Here is a 22,570-nt window from a genome sequence, read left to right as displayed (position 1 = left end):
GTTATGATAATAATGGTAATGATTTTAAGAAACACATCTTTATACTGCTTTAAGAAGCACTGATACAACTGTGAGTGATATTATATTTTAACTTCTGTTTCAAAGATTAACTCACAAATTGCTAGATCATGGTTTTTAACTTTCTTCCAAGCTTTGTATGCTATTAAGGCACTATTTAAGTTTTGTCAGGTAGGAAGTGTAACTAAGAGTGGCATAACACAAGTAGGAATGGCTTAAGGTAACAGATGAAGATCAGAGCAACCTTATCAGATAAGAATCCAGTTAAAAGCATACTGTAGTACATGTCAATGGAGGAAGTTCATTATTTGGATAAGAATCCACTCACAAAGATCATCCAGAAAAGTTTGGAAATATGATGCTTGGTCTGATATGTACATGTAATCAACTGTGTTTTTAGCCAAAGAGTTGTGCTCTATCAGTGTCCATCCAGTAGAGTGAAAATGGAATAAAAACCACCAAATATCTTCACACAGCACCTGAGACCAAATCATCATCATCACCATCAATAAATCATGGGGGAAAAGAGGATGTCAATTTTAAAGTACCTTCATGTCCTCATGTAACACTTTCAGTATACTACCTATCGAGAAATGAAATATGCAGTTAAGAACAGGAATGTATGATTACATTAACAAGGCATTGCCTTTAGGAACTCCAGACTGATTATTATCCGGTTCCTTAGCTGAAAGGTTAGCATACAGGTCTTTGGTTCAGAGGTTCCCGGATTTGATTCCTAGCCAGGTAATTTAACAGTGAATGGATAATTCTTCTGGCTTATGGAGTGGGTGCTTATGTTCATCTTCATACACTTCTTTTCCTCTAGATACATTAACACCACACTACCAGCCACCACAGAAACGCACAATAGTGAATACATCCCTCCACATAGCAGATCCATACTGAGTGTCAACCCCAATAATAAATTGAGGAAAAGGCCAGGAAGATCATCATCATCATCACCATTCAAATAGAATGAAAAATGAGGAAAATTATTTCTGTTACTCTACTGCTCATATTGTAGGGAGGATGGCAATTAAAAGAAAGAAAAGACTGGAGCAGTAAAGAAATTGAAAGATAAAAATATATAAGGGTTGCCTGAATGAAACTGAGGACTTTAGCAAGAGTGGCTTTACCCGGAGAAAGACAACATTGCACATGTGCCGGTGTACAAGGCTACATACATCCAGAAGATATGGGGTATCTTTTAGAAAGTGTTGGTGTGATGTTTGTGCATGCAGAAGCAAAGAAACTGGTTTGTAATTCCAGTACAAGTGAAATTATAAATTTTCCAGCTAACTCATACTTGGTTGCCAGCATTTCACCCAAGTGTGCCAATTTTTTTTTTTTGCTAGGAGCTTTACGTCGCACCGACACAGATAGGTCTTATGGCGACGATGGGATAGGAAAGGCCTAGGAGTTGGAAGGAAGCGGCCATGGCCTTAATTAAGGTACAACCCCAGCATTTGCCTGGTGTGAAAATGGGAAACCACGGAAAACCATCTTCAGGGCTGCCGATAGTGGGATTCGAACCTACTATCTCCCGGATGCAAGCTCACAGCCGCGCGCCTCTATGCGCACGGTGTGCCAATTTTAGTGCATGAGTAAGAGAAAGGGCTAACCCACAAAAACAAACAAAGTTTCAAGATAAATAAGGTTTTAAACAAAACACACAACAAAAATGAAAATTTAATCATTTTATAGTCTTAAATACATATCAGTGTAACAGAAAATTAAAAGAAGAATAAATCTTATTTAATCATTAATAAAATGATATTACTTTAAAAATAATACTGCATGCAAAGAAGGTAATGCTGTAAATTATTAGCATTCATTTTTTACCCTTGGTTTTCAGTGTCAAGATCTTCATTAGTTAGTTGGTTTGAGGTTTAAGTATAGTCCATGATGCACTGCTAGAACAAATGGCAGTAGACTCAGCAAATCTTTGTGTTTTAAGTGATTAATATCCCTTCCTGACGGATACAGGGTAGTCAGGTTTTCCAGTGCTTGTTTCAAAACTTCCTTTTCTTTTAAGCAGTTCTTTCATCTTTTTTTCCTTTGGCCTCCCAGGTTGTTTTTGGAAAATATGAACTTTTGTCCATGACTCTGAATGTGAGTATGAGAACTTAAGGAACAGGAAATCTGCCTTGTTTTCTGTTACTTTTATTCTTATTTCTCTACTCAGTACTTTTCGACCCTTAATACTTAGTTTGGCCTTAACTACAGTACAATTTTTTAGAGTGTTTTTAAATCCTTGAAGTCTCCATTGTCTGGGAGTGTAAACATAATCAACTTGTCGAGTCATTTTCTCTATCATTCTAAAATTACTATCACTTGGCAAAAATGTGTGGCCAGGCACTAAAAAAAAAGTTTTATTTCATCAAACTTCCCAGTATGTAACAAAATATAATACAAAATAAAGATAACCATATTCTTATTTTTGTCAACTGGTTAACTGGTTATTTATTTATTTATTTGCTTTATTTATTAATTCCAATGAGCCAAAGGCTCATATACAGGAATTGTACAATACAATTTGTTTAGCGTCTAAAATTAATATAATACATATACATTGGCTGCAAAGAAATACATAAATTTGTTATAATGAACGTTACTTTAAATATTTCCTTTACGTTACCATTACACAAAGTCTTATCAAGAAAGTCATCTACTTACTTAGGTACTGCACTTTCTTTAATTTAATTTTGAAGGATGAAAGATTGGAAAATGTTCAGTAGGCATGAACCTATTTCACAGGCTCCCCGAGAAGCAAAGACACACACACACACACACACACACACACACACACACACACGCACACGCATACACACACACACATGCGTGCACGCGCACACACGCACGCACGCACGCACACAATATACCAGATTTCTCATTTCAGACATGAACACCTAAATCATACATCCACATCTGCCCGATATAGAACACTCTTATATAGGTATTTTTGGTAAAGATAATGCCTGCTGAAAGTCATATGTACTGATAAGTAGGATCTTTAGAGTCTTTTCTAGCATCAGTTAAAGTTTTGTATCCTTGTTGTGCTTTTACGTTATGAAGCCTAACTGCATATGAGGCACCATCCTCATCTGTAGCCCTTCATTCATTGCATACTGTGCAGGTGTCACTTAAAGGTGTCTTAATTCCAATGTTAAAGTTTTCATTAAAAACATGTGTTTCTCATATGAAAGGGATGGGCCTATGGCACTTTGTTTCTCATGTTCTTTGAGATAGAGTCAGTGCATTACAGAAACTGATGACACTGATCTTATGTAGTTCTTTTCTGGGCTTTTCTTTCTACTGTAGCAGCTAATGTACCAAGGAAACATGTTAATATGTTTACACGCAAAATTAACGTGACAATCAGTTATTTTTTTCCAACACTTCCCATGTCTTCCTCTCTTGCCCTGACATGGTACTGATGGGATGGAAGGTCTTGCAACCATAGATAAGAGTACAACAGCATTGTAAACGTAGGGTTGGTTCTTACACTGATATCATGATTGTCAAACACTCTTTTTAGGAGATGACTGAAAGCCGCGCTAGCACATCTTAAACGATATTGGATTTCTGCATCAATGTTTGCACATGTTGAGAGGTGGCTTCCAAGGTAAGGAAAATGATTTGTGTTCTACAGAGATTGGCCATTGATTGTAATAGCCGAAATTCTCTTATTGAAATTTGATGCTGGCTGGTAAAGGATCCTAGTCTTATTAAAATTAATTTCCAGTCCAATACTTTCATATGCTTGATTAAAAGCATTTAGGATTGATTGCAGATCTTTCTCTGTGTTGTCTAAAATAACATTGTCATCTGTGTACTGAAGCTCTATAACTGACACTGAGGACACCTTGGTCTTAGCTCGCAGTCTGCTAATATTAAATAGATTTCCATCAGCTCTATACACAAGTTCTACACCTGATGGCAGTTTATCATCCACAAGGTGTAGTATAGTTCCAACAAATACTGAGAACAATGTTGAAACAATTACTCAACCTTTCTTGACTCCAGTAGAAATACAGAAAGGATCTCCTGGTCTTGTATTGGAATGAACAGTAGCAAACATGAGACACATTATGTACCTATTACAACATCATCATCGTCATCATCATCATCATCACAAATGTTTTCATTCCCCATCCTTAAGGGATGGGCCGGGCCACCTAGAGGGTTAAAACCCTCCCTCTGGCCAAAAGACGCAGGCAGGTTGAAGATGAAGGGAAGGATTATTACAACATTGATGCCAATACCTGACTTGTGGATATTTATGTAAGTTCTAAAGGAGCCTAAACCAAGACCTGGCCAGGATGTAAATGGATAGTCAGAAGTACTGAAATTTCTAAGTAGTATGTTACTAAAGACAAGGATAAATATGAAAATACAGAAGGCCAATCATCTTCATATATTGCTGCTTTCAAGCAGAAAGGCTCCTTGCTCTCATCATTTCTCATGCTTCTACATCCAACTTTTCTCAGTCCCTGATGAGTTCATTTCTGCTTCTCAGCTATGTAAAGATGGTGGGCTTCAACACTCATTGAGGGGCCATCTTGACAAATTTTCAGTCTTGATGTGGGAAGTGTCAGAATAAGAAGAAAGCCAGATAGACAAAGAAATATAAAAGAGACAAAAAGATTAATACAGGTGGTAAAAGACTAGGAACACAATACTAACATAAAAGAAGAAAATGAATCCGAAGTGTCAACATAAGTACTGTCCCCTTCAAAAGTGGAAATAATTTATTAAGGGAGAATGATTTACTTCATCAGTGAGTTGAAACATTATTTCGATCACCAGGAGGGTGAGATTTTACACTCCCGTGCCAGTATGAACAAGCCGCCTGCGAACCGGTTTTCCCAACCTACCAAGAGAACGAGGGAGCAGGGTGAAATTCCTGTTAGGTGTCCTTCAGACACATGTGTGTGTGCCACGTGATCAGGCGGGCAGCGTGATTATAATCGATCAATAATGGCAAGGTCGTGTGACGTGAAACTAGGGCAGCCAATAAAAATGACAACCTTCACAGGAATGCAACAGATCCACCAATCAAATATAATCAAGAGGCACACCTCCGTCTTAAGACAGTGAATTTATGGTAATTCCAAAGGAAATTTTATAGAGGGTTTTTACTTCTGAACACTTGATTTGAACGTTACTCTGAATGCAGCTACGGTCGAGACTGGACGTCGTTTGCTTTACTGGGAGACTTTGCATTAGAGAAGGCACTGAGGACTGAATAAACTGCAATTCAGGCATTTTAAAAACTTCTCTACGATTTATTTATGACTGTCATAAGTTAAGTGTCCATCTCCAAATTATTAAACATCGCGTGTGTATCCTGGACTATTGCTAAGACTTTTTTAGTTTCAGCTTTTCTACGAGAACTCAGAAGAAGGAAGGTCGTTGGTTCGAGCTCGCTTCAAGATGGCTATCCCTTTCCGAGATGAATCCTACTGTTTCCTGTGCACCTTCATCTCCTCCATGAGTCACTAATTATGTAAGGCGTTGGACATGGGCAAGACTTTGTTCGATGGAAAGTGATGTGACCACGTACTAGGTCATCAGCCAGAATCCAGTTAACACCAGCCACATGAGTATTCTTTAAGAATTCATCTTTCTATCTTTCTGTAAAATGTCTGTAAAACGTAGCCTTACCTTATTCATTTAGATTTTCTATTAGTTTAACAGTAGTTTGACTTTTCATTCTTCTTTCCTCGGTGGGAGGTAGTTTGTGCTCTGGAATGAATGTGTATTCGGTTCTATTAGTTAGAGATAAGAGTGAATGCCATCGAGAGAGACCTCAACTGTCCTAAAATTTTAAGACGGCAGGAGAAATAAAAGTAAATGACCTCCGCGTTAATCTTGAATGATTTTGAAATACTTTGAAAATTAATTAAGACAGATTAGGACAGTGTTCTAGTGTTTTTCTGAGTGTCAAATTTCATTCTATGATTAAACGACATTTCTGTGGACTTGAGTTCGTTTAGAGTCATCTGAATAATTTCGTACGATAGCTTTGCAAGTGTGATTAGGCAGGGTCAATAAATATAATAATAATGAATAAAAATAATTAAACCTAATTACGGGCTAAAATTTGAATAAGGTCATGGGTTTAATGTTGGTTTGTTCTTGGAAAGAATTGATGTGTGCTCACTGTATGTAAAGTAGGCCTGGAACATGGCATCCTCCAGATGGAGTAATGATGGATTATACATATATTTTACTGTGCTATTAATTTGATTATGACTTGCAGATGGACATTATAATTTGTGTGATAATTTATGCATCCATTAGAGTCATTTTTGGAAGAAATGTGTCACTGGACATGATTTCTTCAAGCTTGAGCGCAGATTCATCGAGAGCCACGATATAGTAGGAGAATAAGAATAAATGCCGCAACTCATGTACCGTAAGCGCGTATTCTAATATTTTGACCTGTGCTGTAGGTATTTTACTTGCTTAATTTGGATGATTTCTGTTTAAAAGAGATTCCCTTGAACATCGTTGTATAATTAATTTTTGCATGAAAGTGATAACCTCAACTCTATCACGTCCTAGATCGACACCTGGAATGTACATGATATTGTCATCTAGAGAATGATTTCCCTAATTTGGAATAAATCCAAAAATTAATAATAATGGGTTAGTGTTCGTGTAAATAATATTGTAATATTGTCATGTACCTGTGTGTGAATGTGTGATGTGTGATTTGATTATATTCTGTGTTTTGTGATTTTTCTTGAATGGTTTTATGATGATGTTCTCCACTGAGCGCGTCAAATTTTGACCGATTTACGTTATTTTCACGTATCCGTGATTTGATGAATTATGAATCTTTAGAAGATTTTATTATAATTTAAGGTAGATTAGGATCTTATTCATTAAAATAAATTGAATAAGAGAAGGCAACGTCCGTGGATTGATGTCACGAGGCTGAATTTATAGTTATTGTATAGTCACTTATTGCATAAAAACGAGTAACGTTTAGGTTGACCTGAGATCAAATAAGAATTAATTATGAGAAGTTCAGTCACTTAATAATTATAAAAATGAATTGATTGATGAAGGGAAAGTCTAAGGAAGACTTATTAACCACAATTTCTTGAATTAAACATTTTTTCAATAATTTTAATAAGGGAAAGAAAATGATCATTTTCTTATAGAATTAAGCGAGATCCAGAAGGAATATTTTAATTTAAGCAATTTAATTATCATTATTTGAGAGAGTGATACCAGATATTATTTTGATTTTCAATCCAGTTTATAGTAAATTAATGATCCCTATTATTATTATTATTATTATTATTATTATTATTATTATTATTATTATTATTATTATTATTATTATTATTACAGACAAGAACATTCGTTGAGCTTTAATTTGATCAAGATTCCTTATAGACGATAGCATGAGGAGAAGAGATTTTCAAGAATTATTCCTAGATTTTGTAAATTTAATTGTTTATTGGAAGAGTGATAGGTTTTAATAAATGTATAAAACCTATTTTAGCTTCTTTTCATTTGTCGCTAGTCCTTCATCTATTCCTGCCTTTAAAATTTTCTGCACAGCCGATAAGCAAACGGTCTACTTTTGAGACTCTCGCTCACCGGCGAGCTGAGCCCGGCATGATGGGGGCAGTACCTAATAGAAAGGATCAAGTAAGTGACAGTATAACCTATAGAAAGAATAAAAATAAAAACATGTAAGAGGATAAACAAAATGACAGGTCAGCATCAGAATGGAAATAGAGAGAAATAAAGATTTAAAAAATTAATGAAAACTGTCTTGCTGTACATTTCTATTGTGTAAAAGTCTTCATTGACAATAACCGTACAGTATGCAAATAGTAATGGAAAGAGACCACATCCTTATTTGTTCAAAACTGGAACTAACCAGCCAACAACTGTATTGACAGACTCACTCCTGGTCCAATCAAGACAGGTGCTTTAACACATATCTGCAAACATCCATCTCTCTCAGCTGCTCCCTATCAGCTGTTTGTATTTGACTAAACCTATGGCTGATGGTAAGAGGTTAATGTTCACCATTTCAAAATAAATGTTTGCCTTTATTATACCTAGGCATGGATACTTTTCCTGAATTTTCAAGTAACGTCATATACATTTTGGATGTTTCAAGGCAGATACAATAATAATTTTCTAATTACCATGTTGAAGATAATAAACAGACTTATCTCCTTATCTTTGTGGACAATAGCTCTCACACTCTGTACTCTGAAAAACAAAGTTTTGTAAAACAAGAATGAAAGATATGTTTATTGAAATTTGAAACTGAAAGTGATTTTACCTTGGAATCTGTCTAGACGCTCCAACACGTCTTGGAGATGTATTCTCATTGCAGGCATCAATGAGTTTCTTTAAGATGAAAAGGCATTCTCGGAACATTGAAAAGAAAGGATGATGTGACAGCAGGCATAGAGATGTCAGAGAGTGATTTCGTACCCTCTATAACAAGAGAACAAAATATATAATCTACAAGAACAGTCAAAATTGTAATTGTAATGTTATAAATGGTTTTAAAGAAGTTGCCTGAGGACTCAAACCAAATGCCTACTATAATTTGCCAATTTTTCTATTTATAAACTACCACTATAAGAGAAAGAGCATAGTTACATTTAAATTTATGTCATGATAGCTTGTTAAAGAAATCACAAGCTTTCATCTCTCAGGTAGGTAGTAGCTTCAACAACAACTAAGTAAGCTGAGTTGTTATGCTGTAGTCACTCTTAGTGAAAGGTTATTGTACTCATCTCAGAACTGGGTGAAATATGTTTCAAAATTTGAAAGCGTCTGTCATTTTCAGTTCACTCATGTTAGAAATACGATACCACAAACACTGCCTCAAAAACCAACAAAGCAGTAAAATACACTATCTGATCCAAAGTATCCAGGTCTCTGTACACCTAAACTAGATCCTAGATGTCACTATGACCATTGCTGCTGCTATAAAAGGCAGTTGAGGGCTTAAAGTTATTCAGAGCCAGAAGATACCTGCCAAATGGGTGGAGTGAGGGAGTGACTTTAAATGTGAAATAGGCACTGATTGCCACATTAGTAAGCAACTCAAACTTTGTCAAGTTGACTGGCAAGAAAATAATTGTGAAGTGGAAATAGAAAGACCCAACCACAAACAAATCATAAACTAACCATAAACAAACATACAGTACAGCAACACTGAAGCACTGTCAACTACTGTGTCTTATCACGCCCGGCTATAAAGGAAAGCCATTAAAATCCTGAAGCACAACAACAGCTTCAACCATATGGAGGAATCTGAATGGGTCAACAATGCCTGCTTTCCAGTCCTGAAAACTTTAAATCCTGGTGGACACGGTGGCTGCGGTTGGCCAGAAAAAGCAATGAGTGATCAGTTGCCTGTCTCTACCAAGGCAGGTCAACCAACGCTGGACTCCAAAGTGCTTCTATCACAGACCGAAGAACAGTCAATCAGCGAACGCCCCACCACCATGGCGGACCAATAGGCGAGCAGTGCACCGGAGCCTGCACTATCATTGGCCAAAGAACAGTCAATCAACAACAGTCTCCCACTATGGTGGACCACAGTCTGCACTATATATAGAGGTGGAATTGCAACTCCACTCAATTGCACTGTGAGCTTCGTAGCCATTGAAGAAATTAGGAGTGAACAAATTTGGAACACTTGAAAATGCCAAACGCAATCTTCTGTGAAATGTTTGGACCATCACCCCTCTGTACATGTAAGCTAGATCCTAGATGTCACTATGACCATGCTCTTGGACCACAGTCTACAAGCTCAGAAAATACAGGCATTGTTTATAGTTGAATGTGTCTCTCTCTCTGTGGGTTTAGCCTAAACAAATCTGGTTGAAAAATCAAATCAAGCTTGATCATATGAGCTAAGTTACAGACAAGAAACTATCCTCTAAAGTAATTTCTAAGTTTTAAATAAAATTAGTCAGTTTCTAGCATTGGGAACAGAGAGCACTCTGGGTTTCATTAAGTGGCTTCATAGAAATCCTGTTGCTCCCAGCAGGTGTTCACAGGAGATCAACTTCAAGTGTATTTCTCTTGTGGATTTGTTGACCTAGGAGAATTAATTAACCTAGTTATCAAGTGAGCAGGGGATTTAGGTTCAAGTCCTACGGGCAATTATAGTTTCAGCTCTTTTGTCTTAGAATTTAAACCATTAACTGCATTTTCCTAAATAGACAGGGGAAACAAGACCAACATGAAAAATATGCAAGCAAGATTAAAATTATACATGACTACTTAATCACATTAAAAAATACACACACATAGAGTTTTATGTGGAATTTAAATCACAGGAACATGACTTTTCATGCCAAAAATTCCCTTTGTGTATTAGTGAGAATTCAAACCATCGCCATTTTAATGGAAAGCCAGTAATGGTGTCTTACAAATACAAAATTCCCAAACCATCCGTAACACCTTTGCTATTTAGCAATTTACTGAAATATCATCATCATCATCAGTTTTCCACTCCAGTTGCCCGGGTGTGGTTTACGAGCACTCTCCACTTTTGTCTGTCCATGTACCACTCTTCTCTCAAGACGACATCCCAGCTGATTCCTCTTGTTCCTATGTCCTCTTTCACTTGGTCCAGCCACCTCTTCCTAGGTCTTCCTACCGGTCGTTTTCCGGCCACGACTGTGTGTAGCCATTGTTTTGCTGTCCTTCCATCGTCCATTCGTTTGACATGGCCAAACCATTTCAAACAGGCCCTTGTCACTTTTTCATTCAGGGATGGGTACACACCAGCTTGCTCCCTTATTCTTTCATTCCTTACCCTGTCCCTTTTTGTCTTCTGTACCATAGTTCGTAGGAACTTCATTTCTGCGGCTTGTAGTTTGCTGTCCACTTGTTGGGTTGTTGTGCAGGTTTCTAGGCTATATGTTATTATGGGGGTGAAGTATGATTGGAATAGAATCTGCTTTGATCTTAAGGGAACTTGTTCGTTCCAGAGAAGGTTCCGAACTTGATGGTAAAACTGAGCTGATTTTTGAATGCGGTTGTTAATTTCATGCTGTATTCTGTTATCACTTGAAATGATGCACCCAAGATATTTATATTGGTCTACTGTTTCCAGTTGTGTACCTTCCAGCATTATTTTTCCTTTCTTCTTCTGCCTGTTGACAGACATAGTAACAGTTTTCGATTTATTTATTGTTAATCCGTGTGCTTTCAAATGTTCATTCCAGGTGTTCAGCCTCTCTTGGACTTCCTTCTCTGTATTTCCCCAAATTACTACATCATCTGCAAATGCAAATGCATTGATGTCCATATTGTTTTTCTGCTTAATTTCTTTCATGACTTCATCCATGACAGTGATAAAAAGTAATGGTGAAAGGGTACTGCCTTGTTGCACTCCTTTAGTGGTTTGGAACCAATCAGAATTACCGTTTCCTATCTGTACGCAACTGCAGCAGTCTTCGTAAAGCATTTTAACTTTCTGGATAAGCCCTTTGGGTACATTCTTCTTTCTTAAACATTCCCATATAGTCGTCCTTGGAACACTATCAAATGCTTTTTCGAGATCCAAAAACACTAGTGTTAAGTCTTTGCCCTTCTTCCAATGCTTTTCTAACAGTATTCTAAGTGCAAATATGAGATCGGCAGTTGATCGGTGTTCTCTGAATCCATATTGTTCTTCCTGTAGTTGTGGTTCTATTATTTTCCTTAGCCTTTTTTCAAGTATTTTCTCAAATATTTTCAAACCATGAGACAATAAAGTGATCCCTCTATAATTGCTACATTTCTTCCGGCTTCCTTTTTTGAAGAGAGGTATTATTATTCCCTTTTTCCAATCATCTGGGACTTTCCTATCCTTCCATATTGCATTAATTACTCTATGAAGCCACTGTATTCCTATTGCACCAGTTGCTTTGATCATATCTGCACTGACTTCATCAAATCCTGTAGATCTTTCTTTGGGCATACTATTAAGGGCCATCTCTACTTCCTTCCATGTTGGCGGACTCTCTTGGTCAGGCTCATCATTGCAGCTTAAACTGACCTGCGTGGTTACATCATTGGAGTCTTTCCCAGTACTGTTGTATAAATTATCAAAATAGGATTTCATGATCTTCCTTATTTCTGTCTCCTCCCTAACTATGTTACCATCTGGTTCCTCTATTGCTGTTATGTATTCATTATCTCTTCTTATATTTCGTATTGTTCGGTAAAGTAGTTTAGAATTAGCTTTGCTGTCTTGCTCTAGTTTATCTGTGAAATCAGTCCAAGCTTTCTGTTTTTCTTCGGCCACAATTTTCTTTACTTGTAACTTCTGATCTCTGTATTTCTGCTGCAGTTTGTTTACTCTAGATTCGTTCCTTTGACTTCCTTTTTGCATTTCTTCTCCTTCTACGTACCTATCCCTGATCTCTAACAGAGATGAGTGGCAGCAGAAGAGTCAAAGCACACAATCTCAAATAACAATAGTCAATAGTGTTATTATTGATAAGTCTTAGAAACTTATGATACTGAGAGCTATCACATTTTGTTTTCTTCCAGCACAGCAATCATGTTTTTCTTCACATTTTGAAAGTAATCTTCCTTATTTTCCTGATGAACAGGGGCTAATGAGCACATGATTTTCCAACTTATAAAAGCAATTATGACAACCACCACCATCACTGGTTAGCACTACCATGACGATTGAACAATATTTCCACGACAGTGATGCTTGCCACTGATGGACTTAGTAATATGACTGAATGAGGGGCTGCACAGCTTGGGTTACGTAGCTGTCAGCTTGCATTCGGAAGATAGTGAGTTCAAACCCCACTGTCAGCAGCCCTGAACATGGTCTTCTGTAGTATCCCATTTTCACACCAAACAAATACTGAGGCTAAACCTTAATCAAGGCCGCAATTGATTCCCTCCCACTTCTCTGTCCATCATGACCATAAGACCTATCTGTGTCAGTGCAACGTAAAGTGAATTGTAAGAAAAAAGTAATAAGAATTTAAATTTGTGAAAATCTTCATTATTGTAGCTGGTATGGTAAAAATGTATAAGATTTAAATGACTGAAAATAAAATTTTCTCTAACTATTATGTAAACTTTTTTTAAATAATTGGCTTTACGTCACACCAACACAAATATTATTATTATTATTATTATTATTATTATTATTATTATTATTATTATTATTATTATTATTATTATTATTATTATTATTATTATTTTGTGAAGAACATCTTATTGCACTTATATAATGAATGACCTGTTCCCCATCCACAAATAGCACCACACGCCAGTGATTCACTGGGATTTTGGAAGAGAGGGTGAGATAAGTGATTGAAAAGAAGTTGGATGAAAACCAATGTGGTTTCAGACCACAGAGGGGCTGTCAGGATCAGATTTTCAGCATGTGCCAGGTAACTGAAAAATGCTATGAGAGGAATAGACGGTTATGTTTATGTTTTGTAGATCTAGAAAAAGCATATGACAGAGTACCGAGGGTGAAGATGTTCACTGTACTAGGGGACTACGGGATTAACGGTAGATTATTAAAATCAATCAAAGGCGTTTATGTTGACAATTGGGCTGCAGTTAGAGTTGGTGATAGAATGAGTTTTTGGTTCAAGGTACTTACAAGGATTCAACAAGGTTGTAATCTTTCACCTTTGTTGTTCATAGTTTACATGGATGATCTGCTTAAAAGTTTTTTTTTTTTTTTTTTTTCTATTCGTTAATGGCTTTACACCGCACCAACGCAGATAGGTCTTATGGCGACAATGGGTTAGGAAAGGCTTAGTAAGGAAGCGGCCGTGGTGTTAATTAAGGTACGCCCCAGCATTTGCCTGGTGTGAAGATGGGAAACCACCGAAAACCATCTTCAGGGCTGCCGACAGTGGGATTCGAACCCACTATCTCCCGGATACAAGCTCACAGCTGCGCGCCCCTAACCGCATGGCCAACTTGCCTGGTCTGCTTCAAAGTATTAAGTAGCAGGGAGAGATTCAGTTAGGTGAAAATGTAGTAAGCAGTTTGGCCTATGCCAACAACTTATTCTTAAAGGTAGATTGTGCCAAAAGTCTGCAGTCTAATATCTTAGAACTTGGAAATAAGTGCAATGAGTATGGTATGAAAATCAGCCTTTCCAAGACTAAACTGATGTTAGCAGGTAAGAAATCCAAGAGAACTCAATGTCAGACAGGGGATACAAACCTGGAATAGGTAGATAATTTAAAGTATTTAGGATGTGTGTTCTTCCAGGATGGTAGTAGGCTATGGTAAATGAGATTGATCAAGGTGCCGTAAAGCTAATGCAGTGAGCTTGCAGTTGCAATCAACAGTATTCTGTAAGAAGGAAGTCATTTCCCAGACAAAACTATCTTTACATCAGTCTGTTTTCAGATCACCTTTGCTTTACAGGAGTGAAAGCTGGGTGAACTCAGGATATCTTATTCATAAGTTAGAAGTAACAGACATAAAAGTAGTGAGAGTGATTGCTGGTACAGACTGGTGGGAACAATGAGTGGAGGGTACTCAGAATAAGGAGATAAAAGATAAATTAATAATGAACTCAATGGATGAAGGAAGATGTACACATAAACCAGCTTTGGTGGTGGTGTCATATGAGGCGAATGGAGGAGGACAGGTTATCTAGGAGAATAATGGATTCTGTTATGGAGGGTAAGAGAAGTAGAAGGAGACCAAGATGATGATGATGGTCAAATTCAGTTTCTAGCAATTTAAAGATAAGAGGTATAGAACTAAACAAGGCCACAGAACTAGTTACAAATAGAGGATTGTGGCAGCGGTTTGTAAATTCACCGAATCTTGCAGACTGAACGCTGAAAAGCATAACAGTCTATAATGCATGTTGCATATTTATGCTGTTTTGCTTGTCATCTCTGACTCTGAACCTGCACCTCAGCACCCTTTGGGAAAATTTTCTAGGTATCTTATATTTATCAGATTCTCGAGTACTAAGTTTTAAATTTGTAAGGTGCCTGGAAGTGCCTCATTATTTCATGTCTATTTTCATTTTTATACCTACCTTCATTCATCAGTACATTTCAACTTTCATGTATTAGTATAGATTAAGATTGTATTCTAAATTTGACCAACCGACCAATCAACCGACCGATCGACCAACGGACTGGCTGACTGACTGACTGACTGACTGACTGACTGACTGACTGACTGACTGACTAAATAAATAAATAAATAAATAAATAAATAAACAAATAGGCATTATGGTTAAAGTGACAGTACAACAGTAATTTAAGCTTTAACCTAACTGTATAAAAAAGAATGCAGAAATTTCAATGCTACTGACAGATCAGAAAAGAACACAAACACTAAACTAATTTGTATTTGGTACCTGTCTTCGACGACTGGCTCGAGGAGATGGTGAATGCGACCCTCCACTCTCTGAGTCATTACTTGGTGGCATGACCCCAAGTCTTGGAGTGGAAGGTTGATGATGGTGACTGTGAGATGTATCCGAGTCCCTCCTGCTGGGACAATCCCGGTCAGAGTCACTAGGAGCCACGTTACTACTCCGGTAATCACTGCCACAAGAATCATTACTTTCACAATAAAAGTTTAATTCATAACCATACCACATTACACCAAGAAGTACTATAACACTCTTTGATTTTATAATATAATAGTACATTTCTTTTATATATTTGTAATTTAAGTGGTTAAGTTTTAAGAGATCATCATGAGCACTAACTTTACCGCTGCTTAAGTCTAATAAATAAATAAATACTGTAATATTACATCATTAATAGCCAAATTTACCTTCTTATTTTTCAGTTAATGCGTGATTAAAATTTTCAAAGGAGTCTAAGATAGTTAAGTTACAACATCATATGGAAAAGCTCTATGAAAATTGTTGCCATTCATTGAACAATTCTCCAACTTCCCAAACTAGATAAAATATATTTTTCTTATATCTTGAATTATATTTAATTTATTTGGTAGGCCCCAATGAGTAAATGCTCACCTTAAGGGGCAGTAAAATAAGATGGCAATTCTCTATGTGCTATACAAATAAGTTTCATTCAGATTAAAACCTATAGCAGCAAACTGGAATAATTATAAAGATATATTTCCTATATTAACTTAACAAATTTCTACCAAGTTCAGTGCTTTTAGTTCCTTCTGTGGGTGGGTGTGGTAGAATAACACCCACAGTGTCCACTGTCTGTCATAAGAGGTGACTAAAAAGCATCCAGTGAGCTCATAATTTGGGAGCGTGGTTTGGTGACCATGGGGCGCTTACCCGAGTCCTGGCATTGTTTCCTCTTACTTGTGCCAGGTTTCCCCCTTTCATCTATCCTATCCGACTTCCCTTGGTCAACTATTGCTCTTTTATGACCCTGATGGTATTAGGTATTGAGGCCTAGGAAGTCTTTCATAACCCTACATGGCCCTTGTCTTCCTTTGGCTGTTACCTTCATTTTTTGAAGTTCCAGACCCCTTCCATTTTGTTTTCCTTCTGATTAGTGTTAATAGAGGATGATTGCCTATTTGTACTTCGTCTTAAAACAATTATCACCACCACCACCACTCAGTGCTGTTGGATACAATACCTTACATACATAAATACTGTAATAGTTAACACATTGTTATTCTTACATACCGTACAAAGATCAGGTCAATATACTACATGACATAATCATTAGACAGTTAAAACTAGTATTTAAAATTCTGTACCATTATATCAAAAGTGTCACATTATCACATCAGTCACTTGTGCATTAATATAAAATAGAAGTAATACATTCAGTAGGACAAAGGAGGATGCACAAACAGCATGAATTTGAGGACTCACAAGGCAATGCTACAGCATAATATGAGAGGATATACAAAATCACATCCACGAAAAAGTTTACAATGGAAACAATAGGACAAATGAAAGCAATTCATCTTAAAAATTTGTTAAATTTTCAAAAATAGATCAGGAGACATAAGCAATAAGAGCCCATGCATTAGCATCACTCAATAATTAATCGCATAAAAAAGAGAGATATGCATTAAACTTATAAATTTGAAAATCAATTCATGGCAAGATGCCAGAAAATATATTGAACAAATTGTAATACAGCAGACCAGGGTTCAAAATTAGAGCTTTTTGGTCTTTGAGCAAGTATACTCATTAACCAATAAATTAAAAAGAGGAAATAATGACTAGTCAGTTTGTAAACAAATCAGAGATCACCTAGCAACAGATGTACCATATCTACCAACGTTAATAGTGAAAAAGAAAACAGTTTCCCACAGAGCTTTTCTGTGTGTGTGCATGAAGTTTTGTATTCACAGGCAATTTAAATTTGAATGCAGAAAAAGGCTAATAATAATCAGAATGTTGATGGAAATAAGCAACAACCCTGACAGATATATATAACAACTTATAGGATGATAAGCTAGGAGTTACTGTCTCATAGTTCTGAAGAACATTTTGGCCAACATATTTCATACAGACCTGAGTCCTCTCCCCAATATTTACAGTTTTAGATCAATTTGAAAGTTATACTGGTGCAGGCTTTCAAAGCATATGTTAACTGACAAACCTTGATCTTAACCTGGGACATTAGGCCATGTTGACGTTATAAATATGTTGATGTTCTGACTACTTTTCAGTGGTCTTCGTCAGGACGAAATGACAGGCTGGATGAGTAACCATACCTTTGAAGCAGCGAGAAGGCTAGGTAATGGCACAGCATTGATTTTTTTCTCGCTCTCGGATTGGTGTTTCCAAGATCTGTACAGTGTAATCCAGTGCGGCCATTCTTCTGTTGTCTAGCGACAAGTAAATGAAGGCAAACTGCTGCTAGTCTGTATCCACTCTCCTTTCCTGTTGAAACAGTTGCCATTTCTCAATATCTCAATGGTTTCTCATTGGAGATGAGCAAATTACTGAAATTTGAGGAAATCACAGTTCTAGCTACCACCCACCAGTATCATACTCATCTCTACCGAGAAGCTGTGGAGATATTGCAACATGACAACTGTTTCAACAGAAAAGAAGAGGGGCTACAGATTATCCACGTTTAGCAAACTATGCTTACCACCAGATGACAAAATTGGTTGCTGTGGAACACACTGTGCAAGTCCTGGAAATACCAATTTGAGGGTGTGACAAGGTGATGCTGACAACACCATATAGCCTTCTGCTGCTATAAAAGTATGGGTGCCCACTCAGACTAATTTCATATTGACAAGGACTACTGAAGAGTAGCCAAAACATTAACATATTTATAACATGAACACAGCCTAATATCCCAGTAAAAGTTTGAGGATTGTTGATTTGAAAGTTGTTTGTAACATTTTTTCAGCTGGACAGCTCAAGGTAAAGTAGAAGTAAAGAATGAACTTAGAATACGTTGTATTAATTGGAAATGCATTATTGTGAACCACTTGCAACAACAGTGGTTTTTTTTAAGAAAGAAGCCATACTTTTCAGTGTTGACTCTCTTAAATGAGCTTTTCAGTCTGTTGAACACACAAATTCAATATAACTATTACACTACAACATACCTGTAAAAAAACATTATTAAACAAGAAATAAAAATACACACGATTCCTTGTTTAATAAAGCGTTTTTTACAGGTATGTTGTAGTGAAATATTTATACAGAAATTGTGTTTTTGACAGACTGAAAAGCTTTTGAGTTACATTTACTTACAACAATGGTCAATGCAAGCACACAACATGCTCAGTTCCCTAAAGTGCAATCAGTTGTACTGAAGGGGACATTGGCATTTTCAAAATCCATGGTTTCCCATTTTCAACTTCTGTTCCTTAAATTAAGGTCCTTTCTTTCCAGTCTTAGCCCTGCCCTATCCCATCATCACCATTAAGAACTGTCTGAAACAGTGCAACATAAAAAAAATAGCTATTATATATACAAATTGCTAGTAATTTCATCCTTCCCTCCATACTTGGCAACAACAGCAAATGATTGAAGTTTTATTTAATTATTTATTTTTGTTCGTTTTGGCTTACTAGGGACCACGGGGTTCATCTGAACTCTTAGCTAAGGTCTTCTGCTTTTTCTTGGCTCAGTATGCTTTCATTTTCTGGCTTTGTGCCTGCTTCCTTCCATCTGTCCACTTAGGTCTGGTGGTCGCTGTACTCCTTTTGCTTGTGAGGGACAGTGGAAAGACTCCCTGTAGGATGGCCTGTCGGTACTGAGATCGGTTCTCTATGGTCTCGAATGGGATCTGTAGTTCCTCTAGGTCTGATTTTACTGAGGTGATCCACTTGGTCATGGAAGCCTTTCCCCTACTTGCCACTGTGAGGATTCTGTTGGTGAGCCTGCAGGGTTTCAGGTGACTCATGTGCCCGCAGAAAGTTAGTCACCTTTTACTCATATATGTGACTATGTCTTCCTGATGTTTGTAGAGCTCATTGTTGTGCCTGATCCTCTAGGTGCCATCCTCCTCTCTTATGGGTCCTAGTATCCTCCTCAAGATCTTCCACTGTCTTTGAAGCTTGGTCTGCTTTTCTGACACACCTACTAATCGCAACTCCCGAAGCATTTCAGGCAATGCTCTGGATACAGCATCGAGATGTGGAACTAATTCTTTATTATTCACCTTTCCATTTGTTGCACACTCATCTGTAGCAGTTTGGATTAAATTTATTTAGCAACCCATGACCCTTCAAGGACTCAAAATTTAAAGATCCAGTGCACAAAATTCCACAGAAACCTTTTCCATCAACTTTCTTGCATCGCAAGCAAGAACAGTCGATCTGCATAAGGAAAAAAATACACTTGGCTCCAAACCCTCTACAGTGAATCTATATATATATAAAATAAGAGTTTTGTCTGTACATTGCTCAGAATTTGAAAATAATGGTATTTCTGTATCGGTCATGTCCATAGTAACAAGAAAATGCACTTTTTGCTTTTCCGTAATGTCTGTCTGTCTGTCTGTCTGTCTGTCTGTCTGTCTGTCTGTCTGTCTGTCTGTCTGTCTGTCTGTCTGTCTGTCTGTCTGTCTGTCTGTCTGTCTGTCTGTCTGTCTGTCTGTCTGTCTGTCTGTCTGTATGTATGTATGTATGTATGTACACGCATCACGAGAAAACGGTTGAAGAGAATTTAATGAAAATCGGTATGTGAAGTCGAGGGATGAGCCTCTACAATCTAGGCTGTAAATCATTTTACTCACGCTGAGTGAAATGGTAGTTTAGGGGAAGGTCTAAAATTGAATTCACAACTCTTTATGTTATTAGTGGTCTAATGAAAATCGGTATGTGAAGTCGGGGGATGAGCCTCTACAATTTAGGCTATAAATCATTTTACTCACGCTGAGTGAAATGGTTTACTCACGCTGAGTGAAATGGTAGTTTAGGGGAAGGCCTAAAATTGAATTCTCAACTATTTATGTTATTAGTGGTCGTATTTTAAAGAAAATGGGTATGTGAAGTTGGAGAATAATTTGCTACAATCTAGGCTATCAATAATTGTATTCATGCTGAGAAAAATGGTAGTTTAGGGGAAGGCCTAAAATTTAATTCTCAAATATTATTGTTATTAGTAGTCCTATCTTGATGAAAATCAGTATGTAAAGTCAGGAAAAGTCGCTGTAGTCTAGGCTGTAAATTATTTTATTCACGCTGAGTGAAATGGTAGTTTAGGGGAAGGCCTAAAATGTAATTCTCAAATATTTCTTATTAGAGGTGTAATCGATGAATGCTACATAACTAAGGTTATATAGTATTAAATTTCCTATTATTCATGTCTTATACATTGTTACCATACTGGCTATGATCACAAAGATATTAATGAATTTGAATTTTTGTTACTAAGTCCATATCAGCACCGAGTAACGAGAAAATAGGTAAACAGTATTTAATGAAAATCGGTGTGTAAAGTCAGAGAATAAGAAACTACAGTTTACGGTATAAAATATTTTACAAATCACAGAGTTGAAAGAAAACTGAATGTGAAGGCCTACAATATAGAAAGCTCATAACATTGATCAACAATACCATTACATTGACCATTGTTTGTCGTGATGTGCTTTGTGTCTTCTGTTGCCCCTCATCTCCGGTAGATAGGATTACTGCTGCGTACAGAGTAATTTTTATTTGATTTATGTCGCACCGACACAGATAGGTTTTATGGCGTCGATGGGATAGGAAAGGGCTAGGAGTGCCTTAGGCCTTAAATAAGGTACAGGCCCAGCATTTGACTGGTGTGAAAGTGGGAAACCACAGAATACCATCTTCAGCACTGCCGACAATGGGTTTCGAATCCACTATCTCTCGGATGCAAGCTCACAGCTGCGCACCGCTAACCACAGGTCAACTCGCCCAGTCGTACAGAGTGTAACAGCCTGCCTGAATATTGATGGGAAGTAGCTGGGGAGTTAGATAACTTTCTTCTTTAGCATGCCATTCCCCTGGTTTATAAATTTTCTGATACTACTGGTACGTAACACACTGGATCATTATAGCATTCGGGCTATTCAATCCCTACTCTGAGGCACTGATTGGAATGAACAGTGTGCATATTTAACAGAATAATGGCAGATGAGTGTTCATGGCAATCTGCCGCCTGGTCATCCCAGCTCTGGAACTTTGGACTATTAGATTGGCACTGCAATCTAACCGCAGCACTGTTCGTTAAAAGTGATAAAACATGCGGCTTTCCATTTGATCGAGTATTTTATATGATAGCATTGCTTTTAATCGCTACATTCATACTTACGTTTTTTGTAATGACCTACGTTGATTTCAGTTAGGAAAACCACAAAATCAGTCTTTCTGAGAATCCCGTAGCGAAGCACGGGTACATCAGCTAGTTCTTAATAACTAGAAAAATAATTTATTGCATACCACAACAATAAAACAAGCATACAATGGAGACAAATAGCTATAAGAAACTTATGTCATTTTGTGACTGTTGCTATTACTTCCATAAAGATGTTTTGTTAAATATCTGAAGCCACTTGCAGAAACATAATGTATAATTTCCATACATTTTTTTATGTGTACCAACACAGATAAATCTTATGGTGACAAGAGGATAGGAAATGGCTAGGAGTGGAAAGGAAGCGACTATGGCCTTGATCAAGGCACAGCCCCAGCATTTGCCTGGTGTGAAAATGGGAAACCATGGAAAAACCATCTTCAGGGCTGGCAACAGTGGGATTTGAACCCACTATCTCCTGATTACAAGCTGACAGCTACGTGACCTAAACCATGCAGCCACATACATTTTACGTGGAACAAGCCAGTATGTAATCCACTATCCTTGTGACACGTAAGTTCCATGTACTTCATGCTTTATCCTTTTGCTGGTATTTGCAGTCAGAATATAAGTGCCACTCTTCAACGTCTCAGTCACAGCCAGCTTGTACTCTTTTCTCTCCACCAACATCATGAATATATGCACGCTCCGAAGATGTCTTGCAATATAACAGCTGTATGAACAGTTCCAGGAAGAAGCCTCAGTACAAACTGCTGCTGCCAAGAAGACTGCAGTGAGATTGAAACTCTTGGTCATGTACTGCGATTCTGCATCTTGAGTGAACTGAAGAAG

General features: G+C 37.2%; 1 protein-coding gene across 1 annotated transcript in view; it reads right to left on the bottom strand.

The window, feature by feature from the left end:
* The window catches only part of Rab3-GEF (Rab3 GDP-GTP exchange factor), a 517,470-nt gene that overhangs the window by 437,169 nt on the left and 57,731 nt on the right, over nt 1-22,570 (bottom strand). The window contains exons 4-5 of the mRNA XM_068226364.1: nt 15,389-15,596; nt 8,339-8,496 (exon numbers count right to left, since the gene is read on the bottom strand). Coding sequence (XP_068082465.1) covers nt 8,339-8,496; nt 15,389-15,596 — 366 coding nt within the window. The remainder of the gene's footprint in view (nt 1-8,338; nt 8,497-15,388; nt 15,597-22,570) is intronic.

Source organism: Anabrus simplex, chromosome 1, assembly GCF_040414725.1.
Source record: "Anabrus simplex isolate iqAnaSimp1 chromosome 1, ASM4041472v1, whole genome shotgun sequence".
Lineage (NCBI taxonomy): Eukaryota > Metazoa > Arthropoda > Insecta > Orthoptera > Tettigoniidae > Anabrus > Anabrus simplex.
This window is presented reverse-complemented; position numbering and strand designations above follow the sequence as displayed.